This window comes from Brassica rapa, chromosome A08 (assembly GCF_000309985.2).
Source record: "Brassica rapa cultivar Chiifu-401-42 chromosome A08, CAAS_Brap_v3.01, whole genome shotgun sequence".
NCBI classification, from domain to species: Eukaryota; Viridiplantae; Streptophyta; class Magnoliopsida; order Brassicales; family Brassicaceae; genus Brassica; species Brassica rapa.
The window spans coordinates 22,546,982-22,572,017 of NC_024802.2; the positions used below are offsets into that span (position 1 = coordinate 22,546,982).

General features: G+C 34.1%; 6 protein-coding genes across 8 annotated transcripts; 5 read left to right on the top strand and 1 right to left on the bottom strand.

Moving 5' to 3' along the window:
- The first annotated feature begins 179 nt into the window (after nucleotides 1-179).
- LOC103836582 (TNF receptor-associated factor homolog 1b) lies at nucleotides 180-6,003 on the top strand. 3 transcript variants are annotated; one of them, XM_009112866.3, is made up of 13 exons: nucleotides 180-370; nucleotides 906-1,126; nucleotides 1,413-1,524; nucleotides 1,633-1,721; nucleotides 1,812-1,880; nucleotides 1,950-2,082; nucleotides 2,233-2,391; nucleotides 2,805-3,153; nucleotides 3,341-3,453; nucleotides 3,548-3,698; nucleotides 3,806-4,272; nucleotides 4,350-4,515; nucleotides 4,601-6,003. In XM_009112866.3, exons 2-13 carry the CDS (start codon nucleotides 943-945, stop codon nucleotides 5,789-5,791), a joined length of 3,183 nt encoding a protein of 1,060 aa, XP_009111114.1. In that variant the 5' UTR covers nucleotides 180-370; nucleotides 906-942; the 3' UTR covers nucleotides 5,792-6,003. The 3 variants fall into 3 exon arrangements, with proteins under 3 accessions (XP_009111114.1, XP_009111115.1, XP_018509258.1); XM_009112867.3 differs by having other exon boundaries at nucleotides 3,551-3,698; XM_018653742.2 differs by having other exon boundaries at nucleotides 198-370; nucleotides 918-1,126.
- Nucleotides 6,004-6,059: 56 nt separating this feature from the next.
- On the top strand, nucleotides 6,060-7,150 carry LOC103836583 (acyl-coenzyme A thioesterase 13). Its single transcript, XM_009112868.3, has 3 exons — nucleotides 6,060-6,479; nucleotides 6,563-6,712; nucleotides 6,792-7,150. Exons 1-3 carry the CDS (start codon nucleotides 6,291-6,293, stop codon nucleotides 6,933-6,935), a joined length of 483 nt encoding a protein of 160 aa, XP_009111116.1. The 5' UTR covers nucleotides 6,060-6,290; the 3' UTR covers nucleotides 6,936-7,150.
- Nucleotides 7,151-7,404: 254 nt separating this feature from the next.
- LOC103836685 lies at nucleotides 7,405-11,660 on the top strand. Its single transcript, XM_009112978.3, has 8 exons — nucleotides 7,405-7,993; nucleotides 8,074-8,310; nucleotides 8,984-9,207; nucleotides 9,515-9,579; nucleotides 10,098-10,319; nucleotides 10,471-10,600; nucleotides 10,710-11,171; nucleotides 11,269-11,660. The coding sequence occupies exons 1-8, from the start codon at nucleotides 7,912-7,914 to the stop codon at nucleotides 11,524-11,526; spliced, it is 1,680 nt and encodes a 559-aa protein (XP_009111226.3). The 5' UTR covers nucleotides 7,405-7,911; the 3' UTR covers nucleotides 11,527-11,660.
- Nucleotides 11,661-12,391: 731 nt separating this feature from the next.
- LOC103836584 (40S ribosomal protein S15-1) lies at nucleotides 12,392-13,805 on the top strand. Its single transcript, XM_009112869.3, has 4 exons — nucleotides 12,392-12,581; nucleotides 12,662-12,810; nucleotides 12,911-12,968; nucleotides 13,409-13,805. Exons 1-4 carry the CDS (start codon nucleotides 12,579-12,581, stop codon nucleotides 13,655-13,657), a joined length of 459 nt encoding a protein of 152 aa, XP_009111117.2. The 5' UTR covers nucleotides 12,392-12,578; the 3' UTR covers nucleotides 13,658-13,805.
- Nucleotides 13,806-13,879: 74 nt separating this feature from the next.
- Nucleotides 13,880-14,820, top strand: LOC103836585 (PRA1 family protein D). The gene has a single exon (XM_009112870.3). The coding sequence runs from the start codon at nucleotides 14,183-14,185 to the stop codon at nucleotides 14,717-14,719; it is 537 nt and encodes a 178-aa protein (XP_009111118.1). The 5' UTR covers nucleotides 13,880-14,182; the 3' UTR covers nucleotides 14,720-14,820.
- Nucleotides 14,821-16,804: 1,984 nt separating this feature from the next.
- LOC103836586 (auxin-responsive protein IAA17) lies at nucleotides 16,805-18,665 on the bottom strand. The gene is made up of 5 exons (XM_009112871.3): nucleotides 18,427-18,665; nucleotides 17,717-17,928; nucleotides 17,427-17,565; nucleotides 17,266-17,327; nucleotides 16,805-17,126 (listed from the first exon to the last, which is right to left on the bottom strand). The coding sequence occupies exons 1-5, from the start codon at nucleotides 18,663-18,665 to the stop codon at nucleotides 17,089-17,091; spliced, it is 690 nt and encodes a 229-aa protein (XP_009111119.1). The 3' UTR covers nucleotides 16,805-17,088.
- Between the last annotated feature and the right edge of the window lie 6,371 nt (nucleotides 18,666-25,036).

The following is a 25,036-nucleotide window of genomic DNA, read 5'->3' on the forward strand; positions in this document are numbered from 1 at the left end:
TAAAAATCAACTAGTGATGAATTATTTCACTGTAAAAAAATATTATTTACTGTCCTCTTAAAACAAAATCCAATTAGACTAACGTAATTTTATTTTTCGGAATATTATGCGATTGGACGAGTGCGGCAACAGGAAAACATTATAATCAAAACAGTTAAGAGTTACTAATCTGGTTTATTTTATTTTAATATTTTTTAAGGTTTTTATTTGCTGGAGCTGTTTCGTGCGACATCTCGCTATTTATCTCTCTAATTCATTTTCTTCTTCCGTCGTCATTTTTTCGTTCTCTCGCTCGCTAGAATCTATTGGGAGCTGCTGCCATTCAACGAATAAACCTCTCTCTCTCTGCTCTTTCCTCCACCATCAACAGGTTCGCTTCGATCTACACGATTAACCCGTTTAAGCCCCTTCAATATTTTGTTCTGATTTCGCGATGATAGATAGTAGTCTATGTTTCCTCTCTAATCCGAGAGCCGTTTTTGCTTTCCCCGATCGTTGATTCCATCTTAGGTTTTAAATTAGGTTTAATTGAAATTGGGCGCGGGTTTCTATTGGAGATTGTAGCTGATTGAGAAATCAATTGGTCTTCCTCTAATTCTTCCAGCTGATGATGCAACCATCTTATTTTTGCGAGATTGAAATTTATTTAGGGTTTATTATCTGATGTTGGCTCACTGAGAAATGAAATTACGGATTTAGACTTTCACCTTTCTTCGCTGTGTTGATTAAATTGGCACAGTTCGAGAGAGTCAGATCGTTAGAGTATGATTCAGTTGTAAGCTTAGGAAAGAGTCAAGAGGCAGATGAATCATTTGCTTTTGTCAGCTAGTCTTATTCATTAGACTGATAACTTCTAAAATTATGTCTTATTAATTTATATGCTCCATTTTTAATTTTTTTTATAGTTTGAAGGAAGCTTTGAAGAAAAATCTGTACTGGGGAATGACAGAGACTGTTAATGAAGATTCTGGAGTGGGGCGATCAGTAGAGGCGAGTTCTAATGGACACCACAGTCTATCAGGAGAATCACTCTCACTCTCTAAGTGGCGGTCTTCTGCTCAGGTTGAGAATGGGACGCCTTCCACATCCCTCTCTTACTGGGACACCGATGATGATGAAGACCACGGTAGGTCTTTTTGCAGCAATATCTTTTTTTTCATGAATTATCATCTGGTTTTACACTCTGTAAGACTTGGTTTTGGGTATCTTCAAGATGAATTTCTTCATACTTTGTACAAACTGAAAGTGGTTTGACAGATGTGACTCAATGATGCAGTCCTTGCAGTTGGCTCTCATTTCTAAATTGTTCTTTTCGAAAAGTTTTTATGGCATCTAAAAACCGGCTATTTCCTCTCGTATATTTATGATATTTCTGTGCTTTATTATACTTTTTTTTTGCTTTTTTTTGGCAGGCCTTAAACCCTCTCAGTTATTTGGGAAACACAAATGGAAGATAGAGAAATTCTCAGAAATCAAGAAAAGGGAGCTCCGTAGCAATTATTTTGAAGCTGGCGGCTACAAATGGTACGTAGCATATTTTAATCTTTCTCATTCTTAAATTTTGTCTCACAATAATAAGTTGGGATCTGGTTTTAAGGCTCTGTTTTGTTACCTTTATCTTCAACTTTTCAGGTACATTTTAATTTATCCACAAGGATGTGATGTTTGCAATCATCTCTCCTTGTTTCTCTGTGTTGCAAACCATGATAAACTTCTTCCAGGTTAGTAGTTATGTCCACTGGTCTGCACGGTCCCCTTTCTCTCTTTGGATACCTTGTCATGTAGGTTCTTATGCTGTCTTTTTGGAACAGGCTGGAGTCATTTCGCTCAGTTTACCATAGCTGTGGTGAATAAAGATCCAAAGAAATCCAAATTTTCAGGTGACTTTTTGAGTCTTGATTTGCCTGCCCCCGTTTAAATATGCAGACAACTGAACTCACATCTTGCAGATACGCTTCACCGGTTTTGGAAGAAGGAGCATGATTGGGGATGGAAAAAGTTTATGGAGTCAACTAAGTTACAGGATGGGTTCATAGATGATTCCGACTCTCTTACAATTGAAGCTCAAGTTCAGGTGATCAGGTAAAACAAAGTTGTCTGTGTGTTGTTAGAGCCTGAGTAAAAGATTACCACGACCAATTTTCCATGCTACCATTCACTTACAGCTCCACAAGTTCATATTTTCACTTATTTATGTATTGTGGATAATATTCCTGTAACTGGTCCTTGCAGGGAAAGGGTGGACCGACCTTTTCGCTGCCTTCACTGCGGTTATAGGAGAGAGCTTGTTAGGGTGTATTTGTCAAACGTAGAGCAAAGTTGCCGACGTTTTGTGGAAGAGAAAAGAAGCAAGCTTGGGAGGTTGATAGAGGACAAGGCAAAATGGACGAGGTATTTCACATTGCAACTTATTCCCGTAGCTCTCTAGATTCCGAAAATGTAATCATAGTGCAGTTGCAATTTTCCTTGCTATGTTTAGAATTTTCTTGTTTTCCACCATGCGTTTGGAGTCCAACATAAATTTGCCTTAGTTTTAGAAATAATTTTTTTTATTTTCGTGGTTGTGGCTCTCCACTGTCTCTGTTTTACAAGTGATTGTAGCCAAGGAACTTGAGATGGTGGGACGGATAATCCCTTAAAGAGGATGTTAGAAAATTTTCTTAGTTCACACACTTGTTGAAGGCCAGGATTTACACCAATCTAGTAGAGTATTGTTGCCTTACGTTATATTTCTTATGTTATCTTTTTCTTTCAAGTTGAGCAATTTTGCCTAAAAAGGAATCGATTATCATTCTTGGTTGCAGCTTCGGTGTTTTCTGGTTAGGGATGGACCAAAACTCTAGGCATCGGATGTCTAGAGAGAAAATGGATGTAATCCTAAAAGGAATTGTAAAACACTTTTTCATAGAGAAGGAAGTTACATCCACTTTGGTGATGGATTCCTTGTATAGTGGGTTGAAGGCTCTTGAAGGCCAATCTAAGAGCAAGAAAGCTAGGCCAAGATCGTTAGATGCCAAGGAATGCCCAGCTCCGATTGTTAGTGTGGACAAAGATATGTTCGTATTAGTTGATGATGTGCTATTACTCTTAGAGAGAGCTGCTCTAGAACCGTTGCCTCCAAAAGAAAATAAAGCCCCCCAAAACCGTACAAAGGTCGGTTTCATGGGTTGTATATATATATTTTTGGTAGAAATTTCGTTATGCGTGATTGTATCTGCATTCCTTTCATATTTATTTTCATATTTGTTTTTGTCGTCTGTCCATTTTTCTCTTCTTGCATTGTGCACTAGAAAGTTACATGTATTGAGATAAATGTTTTTGTTCTTCAATGCAAATCTAGGATGGCAATGATGGAGAAGAGGTCAGCAATGAAGCCGTTGAGCGTGATGAGAGACATCTAACTGAGTTGGGCAGACGAGCTGTGGAGATATTTGTTCTTACCCATATATTCAAGTAACAATCCATAACTATGTTTCTATACGGTGTTCTATTGTGTTCTTGCTTTATGTTCTTATGTATCGTACTTCAATATCTCTGACAACTGCAGCAGCAAAATCGAGGTTGCATATAAAGAAGCCATTGCGCTAAAAAGGCAGGAAGACTTAATTCGTGAGGAAGAGGAAGAGTGGTTAGCAGAAACCGAACAGAGAGCCAAAAGAGGAGCAGCAGAGAGAGAGAAGAAATCTAAGAAGAAACAGGTGTGATATTATCTGCTGTTCCAAAAACTATTTTGCTCCTTCAGCAATGTTCTATACAGCTTGGTGGATGTTGATGAAAGCTTTCTTTGGTTGTTGGACATTTATAGGCAAAGCAGAAACGGAACAAAAATAAAGGGAAGGACAAAAAGAAGGAAGAAAAGGTGACATTAGCAACACATGGAAAGGATCTCGAGGAAAACCACCATGATGAGGAGGAAAATGATTCTGTTACAGAGAAAGCACAACCCTCAGCTGAAAAGACTGATACTCTTGAAGAAGTGTCCGACATATCTGACTCCGTGGATGGTTCGGCTGACATTCTTCACCCTGATTTAGAAGATGGGGACAGTAGTTCTGTTCATTGGGATGCCGATGCTTTGGAAATTCATCCTCCTCCATCAGAAGGGAGCAGCATTTCCATATCTACACCCAATGGAATTGCGGAAAGAAAGACTCAGTCTACTATGGATGATAGTTCCTCGACTTGTTCTAACGATTCTATCCGGTCAGGTGTTACCAACGGCTCTTACAAAGGGAATATGTTGAATTTCCGAAACCAGAAGTCGCCAAACCAGTAAGTTTGTTTTGACCTTCCCTGGCTTCTTCTGTCTGTTTTGGTTTCTAATGATAAGACACCTTTGTGATTTGCAGAGGTAAGAACCAGCAAGTAAAAATAACATCTGATACCCGCAGTTTAGTGACTGAACCAGATGATGATCAACCAAAGAGTCAGAATTCTTCTTCCGAATCTGACTGGGTTGTTGTCTCCCATATCCAGGAATTAGAGAGCTCTCGGAATCGTAGACCCGTGGAGAAGGTTGGTGGTCACTCATACTTTTAGTGTTCAGAACTTATAGAAGTGAGATTCTCACTGATTGAACTAATGCAAATTCCTTTTTCAGCAACGCAACGTGGCTCAAGTCGTTGTGAACTCGGTTCACATGGATCGACCTGAAAAGAAAAGCGCTGCTGTGCTTTCTTCTCCAAGAACTGCTGCTAAGAATCCTTCATCATTAACTCAGACAAAACTGGAGAAAAGGAGCGTTTCAAACGCAGACGCTGTTCCAAACAAGAAAGTAATGTCAGCTACTGGACCACCTTCATCAAGTCAGGTGTCGCCGGCATCTTCAGATAGTCAGTCGCAAGCTGGTGGTCTCAAAGCTGATATGCAAAAGATCTCTGCTCCAAAACAACCTGCAACAACAACAATTGTAACAAGGCCTTTTAGTGCTCCAATAATCCCTGCGATGCGACCCGCCCCTGTTATCGTCTCCTCCTCGGTTCAACCAACAACATCCCTTCCTCGGTCTGTTAGCTCAGCTGGTCGTCTAGGTCCTGACTCTTCACTACGCAACCAACAATCTTACACTCCTCAATCCTATAAACACGCCATAGTTGGTAACTCTCCTGGTTCGTCATCTAGTTTCAACCACCACCCAAGCTCTCATGGAGTTGTCCCAACCACATTGCCGTCAGCATCTTACACACAAACACCGGCTTATCAGTCGTCAAGCTTCCCTTTCGGTCAGGATGGGTCCTTTCGATCAAGGAGTTTTAATTCTGTAAACATGGGAATGAACAACCGTTACACACCGGCCGTGGCTAGCAACACTTCTCTGAACCACATTGATATCGAGACAGCGCGACAACAAGCACAAAGCTTGATGACCGACGAGTTCCCTCACCTCGACATCATCAACGACCTGCTGGAAGACGAAAACTGCAGCAACACGGTGTTTAATGGAAGCATATTCAATTCACAATCCCAGCTGTTCAACAGTCAATACTCTTACCATGGTGGTGGCAGTGCTGATTTAGGCATCTCAGGTGAGTTATTGTCTAGTGGCAGGTCCAGGAGTTTTGGAGATGAAGGATTCCACTACATGGCACGTGGACCATATGCAGAAGGTTTGATACCGACGCAGTGGCAGATGGCAAACATGGACCTGTCTTTACTTGCTATGAGGAATAGTAACGTGGAAGACACAGCATCATACCATCACACATACAACTTTGGATTGGACTCTACGAATCAGAGTTTTTCTTCAGGGATCAATGGCTACACTGAGTTCAGGCCGTCCAATGGTCACTGAGTGCAGCATCAATCTCTGCCTCTTGTGAGGAAATGAAGATGGATTATAGTTTTTTTTTCAGGTATTTGGGATTTGTAATGATTTTATTTAAAAGAAAAAAGAAATCATGAAATATACAATTTGTGTAAAAAGAGTTGTCTTTGTCTTCCTCTACGTTTCAAATGAATAATCCTTTCCTTTTATATAAAAGATAGATTCCGCATTTCTATAAACAAATATGTTCTTGTAAGTTTATATAAATAACTATAGTTAACCTCTTTTTGTAATAAAAGATGGAACTACAATAGTTAACTTCAGTTGATATAAGTATATAACATATGGTTAATTATCTTGTCTAATTGTATAATGTCTCTGTTGTAATTTTTGTCTAATATTTGCCTAACTACTTGACTAGTTCTTCGTGTGGCCAATCCTTCAAAAGCTGATCAAATAAAAACACTCATTATCGATAATCCTTGGAAAAGCAACGAGAGAAAGGGAAAAAAAAAGGAAAGAAAGCATGAACCTAGGGTCAGTTACACGGTATCTTGAGGGAGAAGTAATCGATGAAGGCGGTAAGGACAAGGAATCAAAAGTTGCGAAATTACCATCCAGATTCATCGAACGATTCGTGCTGAAAGGTATAAAAGTAGATCTCATCGAACCTGGTCGAATCGTATGCTCCATGAAAGTCCAACCTCATCTCCTGGTAAAATATTTATTTTATAATTTTTTTTATAAAAACCTTATTCTTCGATTTAATTTTGGAATATTTTGGTTTGTTGAGGAAAGAACGCAGGAAAATTCTTACACGGAGGAGCAATGGCGACAGTGGTGGATTTGATAGGGACAGCTGCAATTTACACAAACGTAGATTCAGATCAGTCGGAGGGAGTGTCAGTGGAGATCAATGTTTCATACCTTGATGCTGCTTTCCTTGACGTAAGAATATCATATTAATTATTACGTACTTTTTGTGTTGAGAAAGAAAAGAAATTCATATTAGTGATTTTTATTACAGGAAGAGATAGAGATTGAGTCGAGGGCTCTGCGTGTGGGTAAAGCTGTTGCGGTTGCGAGTGTTGAGCTGAGGAGGAAGAAGAATGGCAAGATGATTGCTCAAGGTCGCCATACTAAGTACCTTGCTCCCCGTCCTAAGCTTTGAATGAATCTTTGTTTCTTTACTATTTATCTATTTCTCTACCCTCGAGCAAATAAGAATCGGTTAATTTGTTTTTATCTGATCATATGAGTTTGCGTGAATCAGATACTTAATAATAATGCTATAATAAATCCCAAGTGATCTACGATATTGTAACGACGATCTTTGTGGCAACTTAGAATTTGATTAATGTTCATCTCTGTTTTAGTTTCGCATCATCATGATTCCAGTGCTTTGAAACAGCAGATGTTACTTTATGTTTTAGCCTCTGCCTACGATTGTTTTTGCGTTGGGCCATGTAATGCAAAATGAACACTTTGATTTGTCATGATAATATAGCTAAGCAAGCTTGGAGAGACTAATGAAACATCCAGCTTCCTTACTAGCTATAGTCTTTAAAACTAAATATTTCAACAAAAAAGCAAAACCATATATTGGACGCTAGAAGAAGCTGACCAAATCTCTACAATTATCCTCCAAAGCTTGCCGGTGTTTAAAGAAGGGTATCGTTGGGTTGTTTAATTAGAAATAAACGGGGATATGCTATCACATTCTCAAGACGCAGCATCATCTCTTCTATCAGACCAAGGTTCTTAAAAGTATCAAAAAAAAGTTATTTGTGAATCTCAAAATTTTAGGTTCTCTTTAATAACTCAAATGAAAATCTTAATTAAATAATCAGAATGGAGATACTCTAAGACGACCGGAATCTTATATATTTTAAAACTGTTGATTCTGTATATGTATATAAAATGCACTACATCACGCATGATGCAATTTTGATCACATAATAATAATAATTGAGTACTATTACTGCGTACTCCTATATAATAATGAGCGTTGAAAACCCAAATTAAAGTTTGCATTATTAAGAGAAATTCACCAAGAACACATAGATGAGAAGAGTAAAATAATACTAGTAGATATTTGGTCAAAAAATAATAATAATAATAAGAGTAGATATCAGTTATCATGGTGCATGTGCCGAGTTACTGCTGCTTCCCGTAACAATCTTCGTGCCAAGTACACATTTTTAATTCAAAAAGTGATTAAACCTACAGGTAAATAACGTATTTGATGAATAATAAAATAATATTTTGTTCTTTTGATTTCTCTCTCTGGTTGGTTTTGTTTACTATAGAAGGAACGCCAGATGAGTTAAATGGTGGATGCAAATCACTTAATCTCACTCATCTCCTCCTCGCTTCTCTTGGTGGTCTTGTCGCTGCTGCTGCTTTTGCCAGAGAATCATTCCTTCGCCGCAGGAAAGCTCATCAAGGTGATTCCATGGGGAACAAAGATCAGAAGATAGCCCCTTTGATTGAGAGGAAAGATTCAGGTCGACGATCAAACCTCGAGAGATTCCCCCACTATGTTGGTACGTTTTCTTGCTTCTCCAACACATTGTAACAACGAACTTCCGCTAATATCTAACCCAAAACAAAAGTTGCTAATACTTCTAAGTAGGAAGAAAGAAAAAGAATCACTATTGACCAAATTGATTATATTAATAGGACAGTTATATTGATAATTTGATACTGCCTCAAAAGCCTATAATCACATGATCTCATTGATTAATTAAAATTATAGAATATATATAGTTGTAGTGAAGACTTTTTATACACAAACCTGTCATAATAAGGGATTATCTGCAGAAGTCTATAAACTTATGGTGATGGAGGCTTTAATAGACTATATGCATGTACTACTTTATCACCGAAGCTTGTAATCACATGATATCATTGATTGCATTCTTCCAAATTCTTGCATAAAGTTCTAGTGGAGATTTTATATATACCTGACATTATAAGGGCTTATCTACACAAGTCTATATAGCTTATGGTGATGGAGGCTTTAATAGACTACATACATGATAAATGATACATATACCACTTTATCTCCATACAGACCTTTCATGAAATTACGGGGGACCTCTGTAAAATTTCATTATCTTATGTAGACATTTATATTTCTCTTTTTTTTTTTTACAACAATAATTGCTTGACAAGTATTATTGATTCAATATTAACATATTATATCCAAAAATACAGCAAGACAGCTTGGATTTGAGGATCCAAATGAATGCCCACAACTATGCAAACTGGCAAATGCATATTTGGTGAAAACAAAGGGATATGATGAGAATGTGTATGAATATTTGGTGAATGAAGCTGAGCCTGACTCTCTCTATGTTCATCTCCTTGAAGAATTCGAAAGATGCATTCTCACGTATTTTGCTTTCAATTGGACTCAATCTTCCAACCTCATCTCTCAGGTACTTAATTTCGTTTCTGTACATAAAAAATCAACATGTTTTATATTTTGACAACTACTTGAAGTGTTTTTAGCACAAAAATACTGATTGGAGAGTATTTTGTAGGTTTGTTTTGAGTCTTTCAAGTTGTTTTATGATATCATTAGTTTTTTTTTTCAAATATATATTAAACATTCCATTTTTTTTAGAAAAAGAAACATTCAACTTTTCCGCTGGGTGGAGTAGGCTAATAATGCGTATGAATTAAAAATATATATAATATAATAATGCGTATGAATAATAAAATATTTGTTTCTCCATACGACAGGTTTTAAGCGACGAATCGGATCAGAAAGCACCAAAACTCAAGGACTTTGTGATGGCAGCGACAAGGTTGTGATTGAATTGTTCCATATCCAATAATTCTATATGATCCCAATTCCCACACAAGGACACAACTATCATATATATATAGACAGGGGCGAATCCAGGATGTATAATGACTGGGTGCACTCTTTATAATAAAATAGAAACATGTCAAAAGGTAGAATCGAACCTTGGTTGTTACGGGTGCACACCAACATTTTACCATCTGTTCTAGCTGAAATTTTATGTTTCTTTACACGAAAATTACATTATCAATTAATATTGCGGGTGCACAGGCCCCCATAGTGGGTAACCTGGCTTCGCCCCTGTATATAGATATATAATATATAAATACATTAGTTGGTAAATGCATATAAAATAGTATATGAATTGCGTAATCATCGTTGCCGTGCTAATGACTCCAACTTAATTATCTACTTTAAATATACTATTCATTAACATTAAAAATATTGTAAAACTAAGTGGACCATGTCAACAAGATCGTATATCCAATTGATTTTATACATTTGTTTAATATAATGCAGAAAACAAAGGTTCGAGAGAGTAACAAAAGACCTGAAGGTGACAAGGGTTTTCTCGACATTAGTCGAAGAGATGAAAGTCATCAACGTCGGCAGCAGCGGTGAGTCGCACTGTACTGAAGTAATGTCTCCGGTGGCTCATAACAAACGCAGTCCGGTCCTCCTCCTTATGGGCGGCGGAATGGGCGCCGGAAAGAGCACCGTCCTCAAAGATATCCTCCACGAGTATAGTTTAAATTATATCTATTATATACAAAATATGCATGCTTGCATTTTATGTTCTTTGCTTATATGCATGTAGTTTTTTTTTTTTTTTAAACACATGCATGTAGTTATAAAGCCAATTCAATTAACAAAAAAATGTATATTTTGGCAGGCCCTTTTGGTCTGAGGCAGGGGACGACGCAGTGTTGATAGAAGCAGATGCGTTTAAGGAGACGGATGTTATATATAGAGCTCTTAGTTCTAGAGGTCACCACGACGATATGCTTCAAACTGCTGAATTGGTACGTTCATTCTATTTTTAAAGCTCCTATAGTCCTAGATGCGTGTATATTAATTTTGTTATTAACATGTTACATATACTTTGGTTTCTTCTTATATAACATAATATAGGTTCACCAATCATCTACCGATGCTGCATCATCATTACTAGTAACAGCATTAAACGAAGGGCGTGATGTGATAATGGATGGAACCTTATCATGGGAGCCATTCGTGGAACAAATGATCACAATGGCTAGGAACGTCCACAAACATAGATATAGAATGGGCGCAGGTTACAAGGTGAACGAAGACGGTACAACGACCGAAGAATATTGGAGGAAAGAAGAAACAGAACCACATGGGAAACAACAAGACTTGAAACCATATAGGATCGAGCTGGTCGGTGTGGTTTGTGATGCTTATCTGGCAGTAGCACGAGGCATACGGAGAGCTCTAATGGTGAAGAGAGCAGTGAGGGTGAAATCTCAGCTAAAATCACACAAGAGTTTTGCTAATGCGTTCCCAAAGTACTGTGAGCTTGTCGATAACGCTAGGCTTTACTGCACCAATGCTGTTGGTGGCCCTCCAAGGGTAATAAAGTTAAAAGTCAATATCAATATAACGTCATTGTTCTATACATATACTAACATGTAACATGTTTTTCTCTTTGATTGGTTCGTTGGAGCAGCTTATAGCGTGGAAAGCTGGAAATAGTAGGCTTTTGGTGGATCCAGAAGACATCGAGTGTTTAAAACGGGTCAGCAATCTTAATCCAGATGCAGAATCCATTTACGAGCTTTACTCGGATACAAACCTGTTAAGCCAGCCAGGTTCAGTTTGGACGGAAATTGTTATAGTCCCATCAAGGCCTGAGGTCCAGAGAAAACATAATGATACCATCAAGAAAATCGAAAAGACCCAAGCAAAATGTGTTATTGTTAACTAGTTGTCTTTTACTGTGTCTTTTTTTAATTTTTATTTGTTTTGAACTTCTGTTTTGATTTGTTTTCCTCCGATTTTTCTAGTATTGTTGTACTAGTTTAAATAAGAATAAAATTATTAAAATGTTTTTTTTTCACTTTTCTACTGCTTAACAAATATATACACATATATATATATATATATATATATGAATATGATTTTATAAAGTTGATTACTAACATAACTGAGAACTCATAACTGAGAACTCATAACTGAGAACATTATGTATATAACAAGATATGACTTCCTCATAATGTGTTTACAACAAGTGACAAAAATTTGTTTTCACCAAAATCAAGATTAAATGGAGATCACAATTTATCTTCAAAGTATTGAAGATATGATTTTTCTCATATGTTTACAATTTGTAACTACACTAAAAAATAACTTAGTAATTCACTAAATATGAAACTATAATTCAATTTGTTTCATTTTATTCTCGGAAACTCATAATCATGTATCATCATCATTTATGACCGAATCCATCGTCTGCGGTTTCAATTTATGTCGTTCGATCCCTAGCGGTTCTATCTGGACTCCTTATCACTCATCAACGTGTTGAAAAATATGAAAGAGTCAACATAAACTCTTCGATATATTTGATATATATCACTTTATATCTTTATTTGATGCTATTTTCTAATTTTCATTTCTCAAAATTTTAATTTAAGACTGATTTTGCCACTAAATCAGTCCTTGCTTTGTCTGTAGCAAATTCCAGTTTGGGAGAGTAACCTCTAAATAATGAAATGTTAGTTTGATCCAAACAAAAAAAAAATATTACACAAGGGGTTGTGTTAGCTAACAAAAAGAAAGTGCGTGCTGTTATGAAAATAAAGCGAATATAGAGACACTAAATAATAAATAAGAATATAGGGTTCTCAAGTGTTCCCCCATATATAATTTGTAGCGCCGAACCAAAACCTCTCTCTTCCGCAAAGACCTGTCGCAGACAACCAGTCTCTCAAGCTTCTCTAACCGTCCTAGGGTTTTTATCCTTTTTGCTGAGATCTAATCATGGTGAGAGTTCTCAACCTCTTAATCTTCTTTTCTCATTTCGTTTGTCTGATACTGATGGTTTGGTTAAATACTATCTGTAGGCGGATGTTGAACCAGAGGTTGCTGCAGCAGGAGTCCCGAAGAAGAGGACGTTCAAGAAGTTTGCCTTCAAAGGTGTTGATCTCGATGCTCTTCTCGATATGTCTACTGATGACCTTGTCAAGCTCTTCCCTTCTCGTATTCGCAGAAGGTTAAGACAATAAAAAATGATTTCACACTGTAGATTATGTTCTGTAATGGATGATTTATGTTTTTTTTCTGACATATCTCTCTGTCTGAAATTGGTTTAGGTTCTCTAGAGGTTTGACCAGGAAGCCAATGGCTCTGATTAAGAAGCTGCGTAAGGCGGTAAGCATTTCATTTCGCTTTAAACTCTGAGTACTCTCTTTCTTACTGTTGTAGTGAAACGGGCTTGATTGTCGGAATATAAATCAGTTATGTCTTTCAGATCCAAGAATGTCTGTCTTTGTGTTCCGTCTCGTTTTTTTTTTATTTGTTGCAATCTATAGTTTGTGGCTTGAACGTGAAAATTTTCTGTATATTTACAACAGTTTTTATGTCAATTAATCCGTATCATAGAGATGTTTGAGTTGCTGAATCTATCTACCTGCTATATATAATAGCCTTGTTTATCTACTTATGATTGTTACATTTTTTCTTATTACTGGAAACTATTGCTATGATCAACATATCTTTAGTCTGCCATTTAATACTTATCATGTTTACTTAAGAACAGTAATTTGCCTTAATCACAATTAAGTGTTTGATGCTTTTTGGTTAATAATTAGAAAAGGGAGGCACCACAAGGTGAGAAGCCAGAACCAGTGAGAACCCACCTCAGGAACATGATCATTGTCCCAGAGATGATCGGAAGCATCATTGGAGTGTACAACGGAAAGACCTTTAACCAGGTCGAGATCAAGCCCGAGATGATTGGTCACTACTTGGCTGAGTTCTCCATCTCATACAAGCCGGTTAAGCACGGTAGGCCTGGTGTTGGTGCTACCCACTCCTCCCGTTTCATTCCCCTCAAGTAGAAGAGCTTGTTGTTATACTTAGGGAATGTGTTCCATCTTTGTTGTTTTATGATGAAACTTCTTTAGATATTTTCTCAACACTAGCTCTCATGCGTTTTCATGTGGCCAGGATCTTAAAATCAAATGTTATTGAGTTTCGTTTTGTTCATTACCTGCCTTATAATTTATGTCAATTTTCATTAGCATTTGATTAATATACACTTGTAGCTTGGTTAGCTTTAAATTTAACATTGTTACCCGGTCTATTACATAATTAATTAAATGTCAAGCATCACAAACTATAATTTGTAACCACTTCAATCCAGGCCATATGCTATATAGTCAATATTTTATTGTGAGTTTGACGGTCTAAAAAGTAATGTGATGAAAAAGATGTCTCTATATCAAAAAGATGGGCTTCTAGTGATTGGGCTTGGGCCTTTTCAGTTGTAAAAAAGTTTTCTTCTCTTCGTTCTCTCTCTCTCTTCGCCCTCTATCTTGAGGATTTGTAGGGTTTCTGAGATTCGTGGAGATAGCAAAACAGCAATGGCGAATCAAGTGATCTCTGGAATCAAGGAAACGGTTCAATCGATCAACGGCGCGGCTCGTCCATGGGGAGACTTCCTCGATCTCTCCGCTTTCAGCTTCCCTTCCTCCTTCTCCGACGCCACGACTCGCCTCACTCAGAACCTCACTCATTTCCGCATCAACTACACCATCATCCTCTCCCTCCTCCTCGCTCTAACCTTGATCACACGCCCAATCGCCATCCTCGCTTTCGTCGCCGTCGGCTTAGCTTGGTTCTTCCTCTATTTCGCTCGCGAGGAGGCGCTCACCGTCTTCGGATTCACCGTTGACGACGGCGTCGTCGCGGTGCTTCTCATCGGTCTTACGATCGCAGCGCTAGTTACCACTGGAGTTTGGCTTAGTGCTCTCACCACCGTTGGATTCGGAGCTCTGGTTTTGATCCTACACGCGGCGCTGAGAGGAACGGAGGATCTTGTGACGGATGATCTGGAATCGCCTTATGGACCGATGCTCTCTACCGCCGGCGGAGATAACGGTGATTACAGTGGGATTTGAGCTGCATTTGGTGCTTGTAACTAAACTCTGATTGTTTTCTTTGTGTTCATTATTAGACATTGTGCAAGACGTTAAGGAATCAAATGAAAGTTTATACGATCCGGTTTAGTTAGTATGAGCTGTCTATTAGGTGATTAGCTAAACCGTAATTAACCTGACACACTTAGATATTAAGCTGATATATGCAATAGTTATGTTCTATGGCGTCTCCTAATTGATCCGATCCTCACTCTACTACATTGCAAGTAGCTTATCTTTTGTAACCATTCTAAACTGTGAGTTATCCACTTCAAGCCTGATGTCATTGCAGCATATGTTCTTCTGACATTACACATCAATCCAGGGAGTGTAACCGGAAAAAGCCTATATAGTCAAGGGAGCAGTAACAGAGTTACCGATGAAGAACGAAACCTCTTTAGTTGACCTCATCTTTTCCTTTTGGGCTTCAGATTTGGGTTCATTTCCCAATCTGTAGATGAGAAAAAGCAGCTGAAAGAAAATAATTTAATTGGCCCGCTTGGAATCAGAAACTCACTGTTGTAACTTGTAAGCCGGCCAATTACTAGACATCAATGATTTAGAGTGTGTTGTTGTCTTTCATGGATATTAATCTCGAGTTTATGTAGAAAAATGAAAATTTTTGACATTTAAAACATTTACCGCAGCTAATCATAACTAAAACTGTATTGGAACTACTTTTGTTTTTGTTCCTTTTTTTTTTTTTTTTTTGTCTTTTGTTTTTGTTCCCTAATTCATAATTAATGGTTTATTTCAACTAGACCATTTAATTCGTTATCCAATTTTTGTTATTTATTTAACTTGTAACTGTTTGAGATTTTTATGAAACATGTATTAGCGTACATTTAGTTTGCTGAAGGACCCCCTAGAGCGTCAACTTGTCAAATTAGTTATTGACCCCATCAAACATCGAACATGCGTTTGCCTGTGATTCAACAAGTTGATATAAATATGTAAATACTCATATTCAGAACATTTAGCGTAACCAGTTGTACAAATGTTTATGTTTACACATACATATTTAGACATATTTTCTATGCATGTACGTTGACGCGATAAGTTCATGTATTGTTCGTTTGTGATTCAACATCTTCTCCATGTGCTTCCCCAATTATCAATATTTATCTTCGGTTTATCAAAAAAAAAAAAATTTGCATTCTCGATTTTCTTCATTTGATCTATATCTGTATTATACTATGTGTATTACTCTCTTATTTTTAACGTTTGAAACATCCAATAATTATCAGAGTGTTTTGAGACATATATGATAGCTCCATTAGAATATTAACCACCATAAAAGGGTCCCTAAGTATTATACTATCTATAATATAATATAGGCCAATACATATCTTTACTTTTTTTATCTATACGTTTTTGTAATAAAAAAAGTTAGCATATAGGTCATATTTATGACATTCTACAAATATATTTCGTTTCTGAAAGTTGCAATATTTATATAATTTGATCTTTTAATGGGGTTAGAAAAAGGTTGTCTGCAGTATAAAATTATGACAAATAATCCTATTAAATTTAGTTTGAAACGTTTATATTCCTAGTTAGTGTATTGGGAAATGAAATGATAAACAAAGGTGATGATATGAAGAGACCCATGAAGATGCACATGGCATTGCTCCCTCTCTTCCCTATGGGTTCTATTTATCTATTTTATTTCCTCCAACCAAAGCCAATTATCACTTTAAGTACCAACAAATCAGTATACCGGCAAATTGAGTTCTCTCCATTTTCATATTTTCATTCAATATAATATACATATTAACATGTACATGTATGTTGTTATTCGAGTTAATTCGGTTTCGAAACTATGTTTGGAGAAATAAAACAGCACTGCTAGTGTTTTTTTTTCCTTATAATTCGACTGGCAGACCATAATTTCATCGTCTAATCTTCTAGAGGCTTATCCACCGAAGCCAGACAAACTCGGTTGCTCGCAATAAAAATTAAATACCGTTAGGCCAGACAGCGCCATACAATACTGCTAGTGTTTTGCGTTTATAACATATATGGCATTTTCCTAGCTAATCATATAAACATTTTTACCAAAAAAGAAAGACAAACACAAAAGATGTTCAAAATTATTACATATGTTCTATTACAAACGTCTCACATATTTAACTTAAGTTCATTACTTATAAGTATAGCATATAAATCGTATCTACACACCCAACATATAATTCATATCAAAATAGACAATTAAAATAAAAATGTAGATTTGAAACAAAGATTTTCATAGTAAAACCCACAATTAACACTCATCAATGTGTTTAATCAAATACATGATCATTACCTCTCTTTTTTTTATCGAAAAACCATTACCTCTTAATCTTTCAACTTCAAGCTCTACTCTTGCACTTCTCCATTGCTCTAGGAGCTGAAATACGTTTTTCAATTAATTAGCAACTAAAAATTCCCACAATCTTTGGTTATATATCAATATATATTCATTTAACTCTTTAGACAATGCACTAATAAGCACGAGTATAAAAAATGAATTAGTTGAAAAGACATACCGAGACCAATGGCGTCAGATCCCTTCATGAGACGTAAACGCTTGCATGTATCAACGAACATTCTAATGAATAAATTTAAACTGAGGGGTTATTAAAATGATCGTGTAAATAAGCTCTAATTAAATCATACGTCATTAATAAGGAAGAAGAAGAAGACGTACGGCCAAGGGACGTCGCCGACGAGCATCCAATCACCGTCTTTGTCTTCATAAGAGGGAACATAGTCCCAACTACTCACTGTATCCATTACTTTCCTCTCATTCATGAAGTCTATCATTCCTTCTTCTCCTCCATTTTTTCCTTCACAATAAAATATACTTATGTATAAAATTTTAGCTAAGCAAGTCTATAGCCTTTAATTGAGTTGTTATCTTTCAAACTTGGTATTTATCGTGATGCACTATATATTTACTTATTTAGTAAGAAATATATATCTATATAACGTTCGTACCCATGGTAAAAGAGCTGAACATGTTGGACAAAGCGTCAGAGAGTTCGTCGTAGCTCTTATACATCTTCAAGTCGATTTTCCTCAAGTACGGTGCTCCGTCCATCGACACCTTCACAAACGCCGCCGTGTCCGCGCTACTGCTTGATTTTTGGCATGAACCCATCACGTTCTTCCGGTATGATCTCACCGGTGGCCATCCCACAACTTGTGCCCTATACAATTATACATATAGAAAATGGAAAATGTTTATGTTTTAATATATGTTACATATATAAGCTGTAGAAAGCTATCAGCAAATCAGTTTTTACTGGTGTTTCAAATATATCCTATTTTCATGAGACTGTGGTCTAATAGGTGGTCGAATTATACCTTTTGTTTCCCGCGGATTTTCAACAAGTTAAGGAAACATAACCCGTATAGACACATATCACTTCTTTCTTTTTTTAAACTATCTTAAGTGACTACATTTTTGGAAAGTTTATTCTTCTTTTTTTGCTCATACCTTTATCTATTTAGTTAGATTTTTACTAACACAACATATTATATTTTTTCAGGTGAAAACATTAACCGGTATCGCTAGAAATAATAACTTGGAGGAAATACTAGTGTTTTTGTAAAGATTTATTTCTTGTTCAAAAAAAAAAGATAAGAACAAGAAAATTAGGCGAAGATTGCAAAATAAATAGAAAAGGGGATAATGGTAATATTACTTGGCAGGAGGCTTGGTTGGATCTTTGGGACATGAACTCTTTTCCTTGGAAATAGCACTCACGACGTCGTGGCTCTTAGATCCTTCCTTGCTTTCAGGTTCATTGTTCAGATTCAGCTTCAGATCAACCGTCTCTGAGAATCCTCTCTTGGTTCCAGTCACCGGGGACGCCGTATCACCGCCGGGAAGACCAAGACACAGCTCAGTCTCCCTCAGATTCAGCCCAACACTGCCCATCATTGCTAATCTCTCTTCTTTCCAATGTTCTTCTTCTTCTTGGGAAGGTGATGAGGAAGATAGGAAAAAGGTTTTTATAAAAACACGCAAATAATACAAAGTGAGATGAGTCTCTATTATATATCTCTCTAGGTGGTAGCTGCATGTGTATGTCGTACTAAGAGCATCTCCAAGGGAACTCTATTTTTTCCTCTATAATTTACACTAAAATAGAGTAACTCTATTATAAAGTTGAATTTGCTCCAATGGTTCATTCTATAATAGAGTTACTCTATAATAGAGTGAAATATAGAGTAATCTTATTTTTTTTACTCCAAATATAGAATGAAAAAACAAAAATACTCTATATTTCACTCTATTATAGAGTAACTCTATTATAGAGTGAACCATTGGAGCAAAATCCAACTCTATAATAGAGTTACTCTATTTTAGAGTGGAACTAGATATTAACCCGCACATCTGTGCGGATATATTTATATATTTAAATTAACTTTTAAAATATAAAATATGTTATAAAGAAATATATTTAATATTAATTTTATGTATATAATTTATTTTAAAATTTTTTATTTGTTGAAATTTCTTTGATGATATTGTACAAATCATATATTAATGAAGTATTTTTGTTTATTTATTTAAAATACAACATCAATATTAATAGTTTCATTTTAAACATTAGTTTTATATGAATTAATAAAATAAATTATTAGCTTCTTTGTTTAGAAATTTTTATTCTCGAAATGTTTTTATGCGAATAAATTAATTTTTTTTAATATTATTATATTTAGTATATTATATTTCAGTTTAATATTTTGATTTTTACTAAAATATCAAACATAAAATGTTACAAACGATAAAAATATTATTTATTTTGTTTTATATAAAAATTTAATTTGATAATTTAAAAAGAATTAGGCTATACTATTTAATTTCAAAATTAGTTACTGAAATATATAAAATATGATCTATATTAAATATAATAAACAGTTAAATGATAATTACCTAATGACAATTTTTTTATATTTTCTTAGAAATGTTATTGTTTAGATGTATATTTTTTCTTAGGAGAATATTATATATGAGTAATTTTAAGATGTTTAGTTAAATTTATAATGAATGGTTTAACATAGACTTGTGTATGGTAGATAAAAATAGGACTCTATTTTAATAGAGTAGATATAGAGAAAATTATAGTGTAGCATTGGAGATGGTCTAAAGAGATATTTGGTTAATTGGATTTTAGACACGTGGTTGAATCTGAACCCTTTGATACAGTGATCTTGTTCGATTTCACACTAATCACAACTATTATTACTTAATTACGGTTTAAAATCTTTCTTGGGATTATTTTGTAGCTCGTATATGATTGCATTTGATTAGGACATCCTTAATTATTCTTTGTAGGACTTTCAAATATGAAAACTTATATTGAATAATTTAATAGCTTTCATAATAATATTATAAAATTTTAAACCGAAGAGATTATTATAAAACTACTCCTATTAGATTGAAAATATCCGCTATGGAATAAGTTGAACCTTCTTGACATTCCAGCAAATAAAATAAAATAACCTCCTCTCCCCCCCCCCCCCCGGCATTTTTTCTTAGTTTCTGTAACTAAAACTCAATAAAAATATAATCATCTTTTCTTCTCGTTGTAGTTTATAATTAAGTGATCACAAATCCTTTTTGACTTCCAAATATATATATAACTATATTGTTTTTGACCCCCAAAAAAAAAATATAGTTAAGTTTGATTCTCTCCGCAAGATTCTTCGCCGGAACCTTCCAATTATGCATATCACATCCACATGATTCAATTATTCTTCCCACAATAAAAGCGTAGCCCTCTTGTATATAAATATTCCACACCACCAACGCAAATTAAATACACAATGCATCTTTTATACTTATTTGCTAAAAACTCACATTACAGAAAATTCAATACTCGCTTGCAATTTGAAGATATAAACACGCATATATAATATAAACACCACTATACTTTGTAGCAAAACATTATAATTTACAGATTATATCGATTGTTAAAAACAAAATACGTACGTACATTATATTTTTGTGGGAATAGATAATAATTCTGTGTGGCACCCATTAGTTGATACGAGAGCCATGTTATTTGGTTTATAAAATATCTGATTCTAGATGATCATGATGAATGGCACATCTATTTTTTTCGTGGATGAAATTCCGTTTGTTGTGAGATAAGAAGAGAATGAGAGGCAGATTTGGTGATCTGATATATGATGTGAATGAAGATGATGCGATGTGATGGCTATTAACTATATCGATTTCGTATGGAAGGATATAATGTTATTCAAAGAAACGAAGAAGATAAAAAGTAATATTTTTTAATCTGGAAAAGAAAATCCAAAGCTTGTATACATATTTAATAAACCCGATTTATATTTAAACCTAATAAACCCAATTTATATTTAAAGAGGATTCTTTCATGGCCAGTAAAAGCATATACAGTATATGGAAATTATAAATATAATAGTAACAAAATTTGTATTGCATTTATATTCTAAACTTTAAGGGAATTGAGAGAGGACATGAGTGGCAAAATCCAAAAGAGGAGAGTAGATTAACATCACCATAAATTCCAAAACCGAAATTTAAATTAGTGAGAAAAGGAAAACATGGAGATGATGGAAGGACAAGTTACATCCAATAAAATTTAGAGGCAAAAACATCTTAAACCCTACCTTTGTTCCTTGATTTGTCTACATCCCTCTCTTTTACCACTTTTTCTCCTTTTGTTTCTATCCCAAAAACTCTGCATGAATTTTCAAATCAACAAAGCCCCAAATTTTTGTTAACTTTGTTGGGTCACGTTGTCTTATATATCATTTTGTCGTGTTATTAATGTTTATCTACTTTATCTGATCAAATATATACGGATCACTATGTAAATCACATGATAACAGTAAACAGTGAATGTATGATATCAATTCTAGACTGAACTTACATGACTACAAAAGAAAAATCGCCCGCACACATATTTGGATTGTATGTGAAACTTTAATCCCAAACTTTAATGAGACTGAACTAATGCATGAACCAAATCTATATATGAAGAATATATGAATTTATGGAGACCACCTTTTCTTGTTCAAGATGGAGACCACCATTGATGTGTGTAATAATTAATATGTATATTTATACATATACATTTGTATGTTAAATGCATCGTATCGAAATAAATGACTTATTATCAGAGGTATATATGTGCTGCATCTTAACTTTCTAGATAAGAATGTGTGAGGACAAGGTGTATTTTCATATGGACATAACAAGGCCACAACTCTAAACATCCTACCATACAATGATCAGTTGATTTATTTCCCTTTACTTTATAAGTTTTCTTATTTAAATTAGTTGTTGGAATATACTTCTCGCATTCAAAGAGTGCAGCCAACTGACATGCATGCATGCAGTTAAAACGACAAAACCGAATGCTAAGTTAACATTGACTAAACGGTATATTGTGATTGTATGTGAAAGCTACTACTCTTATGAGACTCAAACAAATTACTTTTACGTGAACACTTGCTCTAGAGTTTACACAAACAATTATTTATCATCAGTCTTAATTTAAAGAATATAGTGATTTTGTCATTTAAAAAATATATATATATGAGGGTTGCAGTATATATATATGATGTATACATACTTTCATGCATATTAGTATTAACTCAAAACTCTGACCCAAAATGATAGCTTATATTATTGGCAAAAAAATGATAGTTTATGTAACTAAAATTCTAACTTCAAAACTAATTATCATGAACCAGGTTACATACATAATACATTCATTATTTTCTTAGAGCATTTAAAGACACACCTGATTCTACACATATACTCCCTTTGTTCATTAATATTACATATTCTAGAAAAAAAGTTGTTTTAAAAAGATCTATTTTTTACATTTTCAGAACATGTTTTATTAATTAATTACAAATTTCAAAAAACTTAATTTCACTTACTGAATTTTTATTGGCTTAAAATTATGGAACAAAGATAAACACAAAAAATTATGCAAATTTAATATATTTTATTAAAATATGTGAAAAATGTAAAATATGTAACATTAAAAAACAGAGGGAGTATAAAAAGTAAATGCATTTATTGTTGTAATGAATGCATCTAATTAGTCTCTTGTAGTTATCATTTACTTAAATATATTGTTTGTGAACTTCATACTTTAAAATTAAATTTGCGAGAATCTGCCACTAGACGCTCATGATATCTATTCTGAATGTTGGCATAACTCCTAAACACTAAAGAGTTTAAACTTCAGTATATAGAAATTATCGAAAAACTTAATATTCTTATAAGGGATTAACTCATAGAAGACAAAAAATGACAATCTTATTTTGTGCATAGCTGCATCTTACACTACTATATAATGATGGTCAAAGAATATTTGAACTTTTGTTGTGTCTGTTTCTCTAGATAATAGGTATTTTATAGTAGATATCTACTAATTTATGCACTATATGAAGTTTTCTTAAATTAATTGTTAAAAATTTAGAACGATCTATAAGTAATATGAAAGAGAGTTTAGCATACATTAATACAAATGTATAACGGGTTATAAATTTTTAATTAAAACTAAAGAGTAGAAGTTTAATATATAAAGCATTTAACGAAAAAATCAATATTTTCGTAGGGGTTAAACCATATATATTTTGAGAAAAATTCAAAAATGTAATTTTTTTGTTTTAATGCATAGTTTCATCGTGCACTAACATAAGATGCTATTCAAAGAGGTTTAGAACTTTTGTTCTCTCCATTTCTTTAAAAATAGCGATTTAATAGTGGTTATTCCACCAATTTAGGGAATATTATGAAGTATTACTAAATTAATTGAAAAAAATTAAAACGATGTCCATGTACCATGAAAGAGAGTTCAATATACATTAATAAAAATGTAGAATGTGTTTAGAAATTTTAAAACAACACTAAAAATCATAGGCTTCACTATATAGTGCATTTACTGAAAAATTGAATATTTTCGTAGGGGTTAACACATAGATTTTGAAAAAAATTCAAAAATATATAAATACTGTTTTAATGCATAGTTTAATCCTTCAATAACATATGCTGAAGGTCAAAGAGATTTGGAACCTTTGTTGTCTCCGTTTTTCTAGCGAATAACGATTTTATAGTCGTTAGTCCATCAATTTAGGGAGTATTACAAAATTTTACTAAATTAATTGACAAAAAACTAAAACGATACCCGTGTACAATGAGAGAGTTTAATATACACTATTACAAATGTAGAATGTGTTTAGAAATTTTAAAACAACACTAAATATCATAGGCTTAGTATATAGAACATTTTCCAAAAAACTAAATATTTTCTTAGGGGTTAACACATAGATTTTGAGAAAAATTAAAAAATATGAAAATACTGTTTTAATTCATAGTTGCATCCTTCACTAATATATGATGAAGGTCAAAGTGGTTTGGAACTTTTGTTGTGTCCGTTTCTCAAGAAAATAGCGATTTTATAGTGATTAGTCCACCAATTTGGAGAGTGTTATGAAGTTTTGCTAAATTAATTGAAGTAAAATTAAAACAATGTCTATGTAGCATGAAAGAGAGTTTATTATACATTAATACAAATGTAGAATGTGTTTAGAAATTTTAAAACAACACTAAAGATCATAGGCTTTAGTATATAGAGCATTTACCGAAAAACTAAATATTTTCGTAGATTTTGATAAAAATTTAAAAATATGAAAATATTGTTTTAATGCATAGTTGCATCCTTCACTAACATATGATGAAAGTCAAAGAGGTTCAGAACCTTTTTTTCTTTTGTTTTTCTAAAGAATAGCGATTTTATAGTAGTCAATCCACCAATTTAGGGAGTGTTATAAAGTTTTGCTAAATTAATTGATAAGAAATTAAAACGATGCTCATGTACCATGAAAAAGAGTTTAATATAAATTAATACAAATGTAGAATGTATTTAAAAATTTTAAAGCAACACTAAAGATCATAGGCTTCAGTATATATAGCATTTACCAAAAAATTCAATATTTTCATAGTGGTTAACACATAGATTTTGAAAAAAATTCAAAAATATGAAAATACTCTTTTAATCCATATTTGGATCCTTCACTAACATATGATGAAGTTCAAAGTGGTTTGAAACTTTTTTTGTCTCCGTTTCTCTATAAAATTGGGATTTTATAGTGGTTATTCCACCAATTTAGGAAGTATTACGAAATTTTACTATATTAATTGACATAAAACTAAAACGATGCCCATGTACAATAAAAAAGAGTTTAATATATATTAATACAAATGTAGAATGTGTTTAGAAATTTTAAAACAACACTAAA

Bases quoted from the DNA above. Each gene is read 5' to 3' on its own strand.
- LOC103836586 (XM_009112871.3), bottom strand. From the start codon at position 18,665: ATGATGGGCAGTGTTGGGCTGAATCTGAGGGAGACTGAGCTGTGTCTT. The intron at 17,929-18,426 runs GTAATATTACCA...ATAATTGTATAG, and splicing joins CCAACCAAGCCTCCTGCCAA to GGCACAAGTTGTGGGATGGC. The intron at 17,127-17,265 runs GTATGTCTTTTC...AACGTATTTCAG, and splicing joins ATCTGACGCCATTGGTCTCG to CTCCTAGAGCAATGGAGAAG.
- LOC103836585 (XM_009112870.3), top strand. From the start codon at position 14,183: ATGGCGAATCAAGTGATCTCTGGAATCAAGGAAACGGTTCAATCGATC.
- LOC103836685 (XM_009112978.3), top strand. From the start codon at position 7,912: ATGTGCCGAGTTACTGCTGCTTCCCGTAACAATCTTCGTGCCAAGTAC. The intron at 8,311-8,983 runs GTACGTTTTCTT...CCAAAAATACAG, and splicing joins GAGATTCCCCCACTATGTTG to CAAGACAGCTTGGATTTGAG. The intron at 9,208-9,514 runs GTACTTAATTTC...TCCATACGACAG, and splicing joins CTTCCAACCTCATCTCTCAG to GTTTTAAGCGACGAATCGGA.
- LOC103836584 (XM_009112869.3), top strand. The intron at 12,811-12,910 runs GTTAAGACAATA...AAATTGGTTTAG, and splicing joins CCTTCTCGTATTCGCAGAAG to GTTCTCTAGAGGTTTGACCA. The intron at 12,969-13,408 runs GTAAGCATTTCA...GTTAATAATTAG, and splicing joins TTAAGAAGCTGCGTAAGGCG to AAAAGGGAGGCACCACAAGG.
- LOC103836582 (XM_009112866.3), top strand. From the start codon at position 943: ATGACAGAGACTGTTAATGAAGATTCTGGAGTGGGGCGATCAGTAGAG. The intron at 3,454-3,547 runs GTAACAATCCAT...TGACAACTGCAG, and splicing joins GTTCTTACCCATATATTCAA to CAGCAAAATCGAGGTTGCAT. The intron at 4,516-4,600 runs GTTGGTGGTCAC...TTCCTTTTTCAG, and splicing joins ATCGTAGACCCGTGGAGAAG to CAACGCAACGTGGCTCAAGT.
- LOC103836583 (XM_009112868.3), top strand. From the start codon at position 6,291: ATGAACCTAGGGTCAGTTACACGGTATCTTGAGGGAGAAGTAATCGAT. The intron at 6,480-6,562 runs GTAAAATATTTA...TGTTGAGGAAAG, and splicing joins AAGTCCAACCTCATCTCCTG to AACGCAGGAAAATTCTTACA. The intron at 6,713-6,791 runs GTAAGAATATCA...TTTTTATTACAG, and splicing joins TTGATGCTGCTTTCCTTGAC to GAAGAGATAGAGATTGAGTC.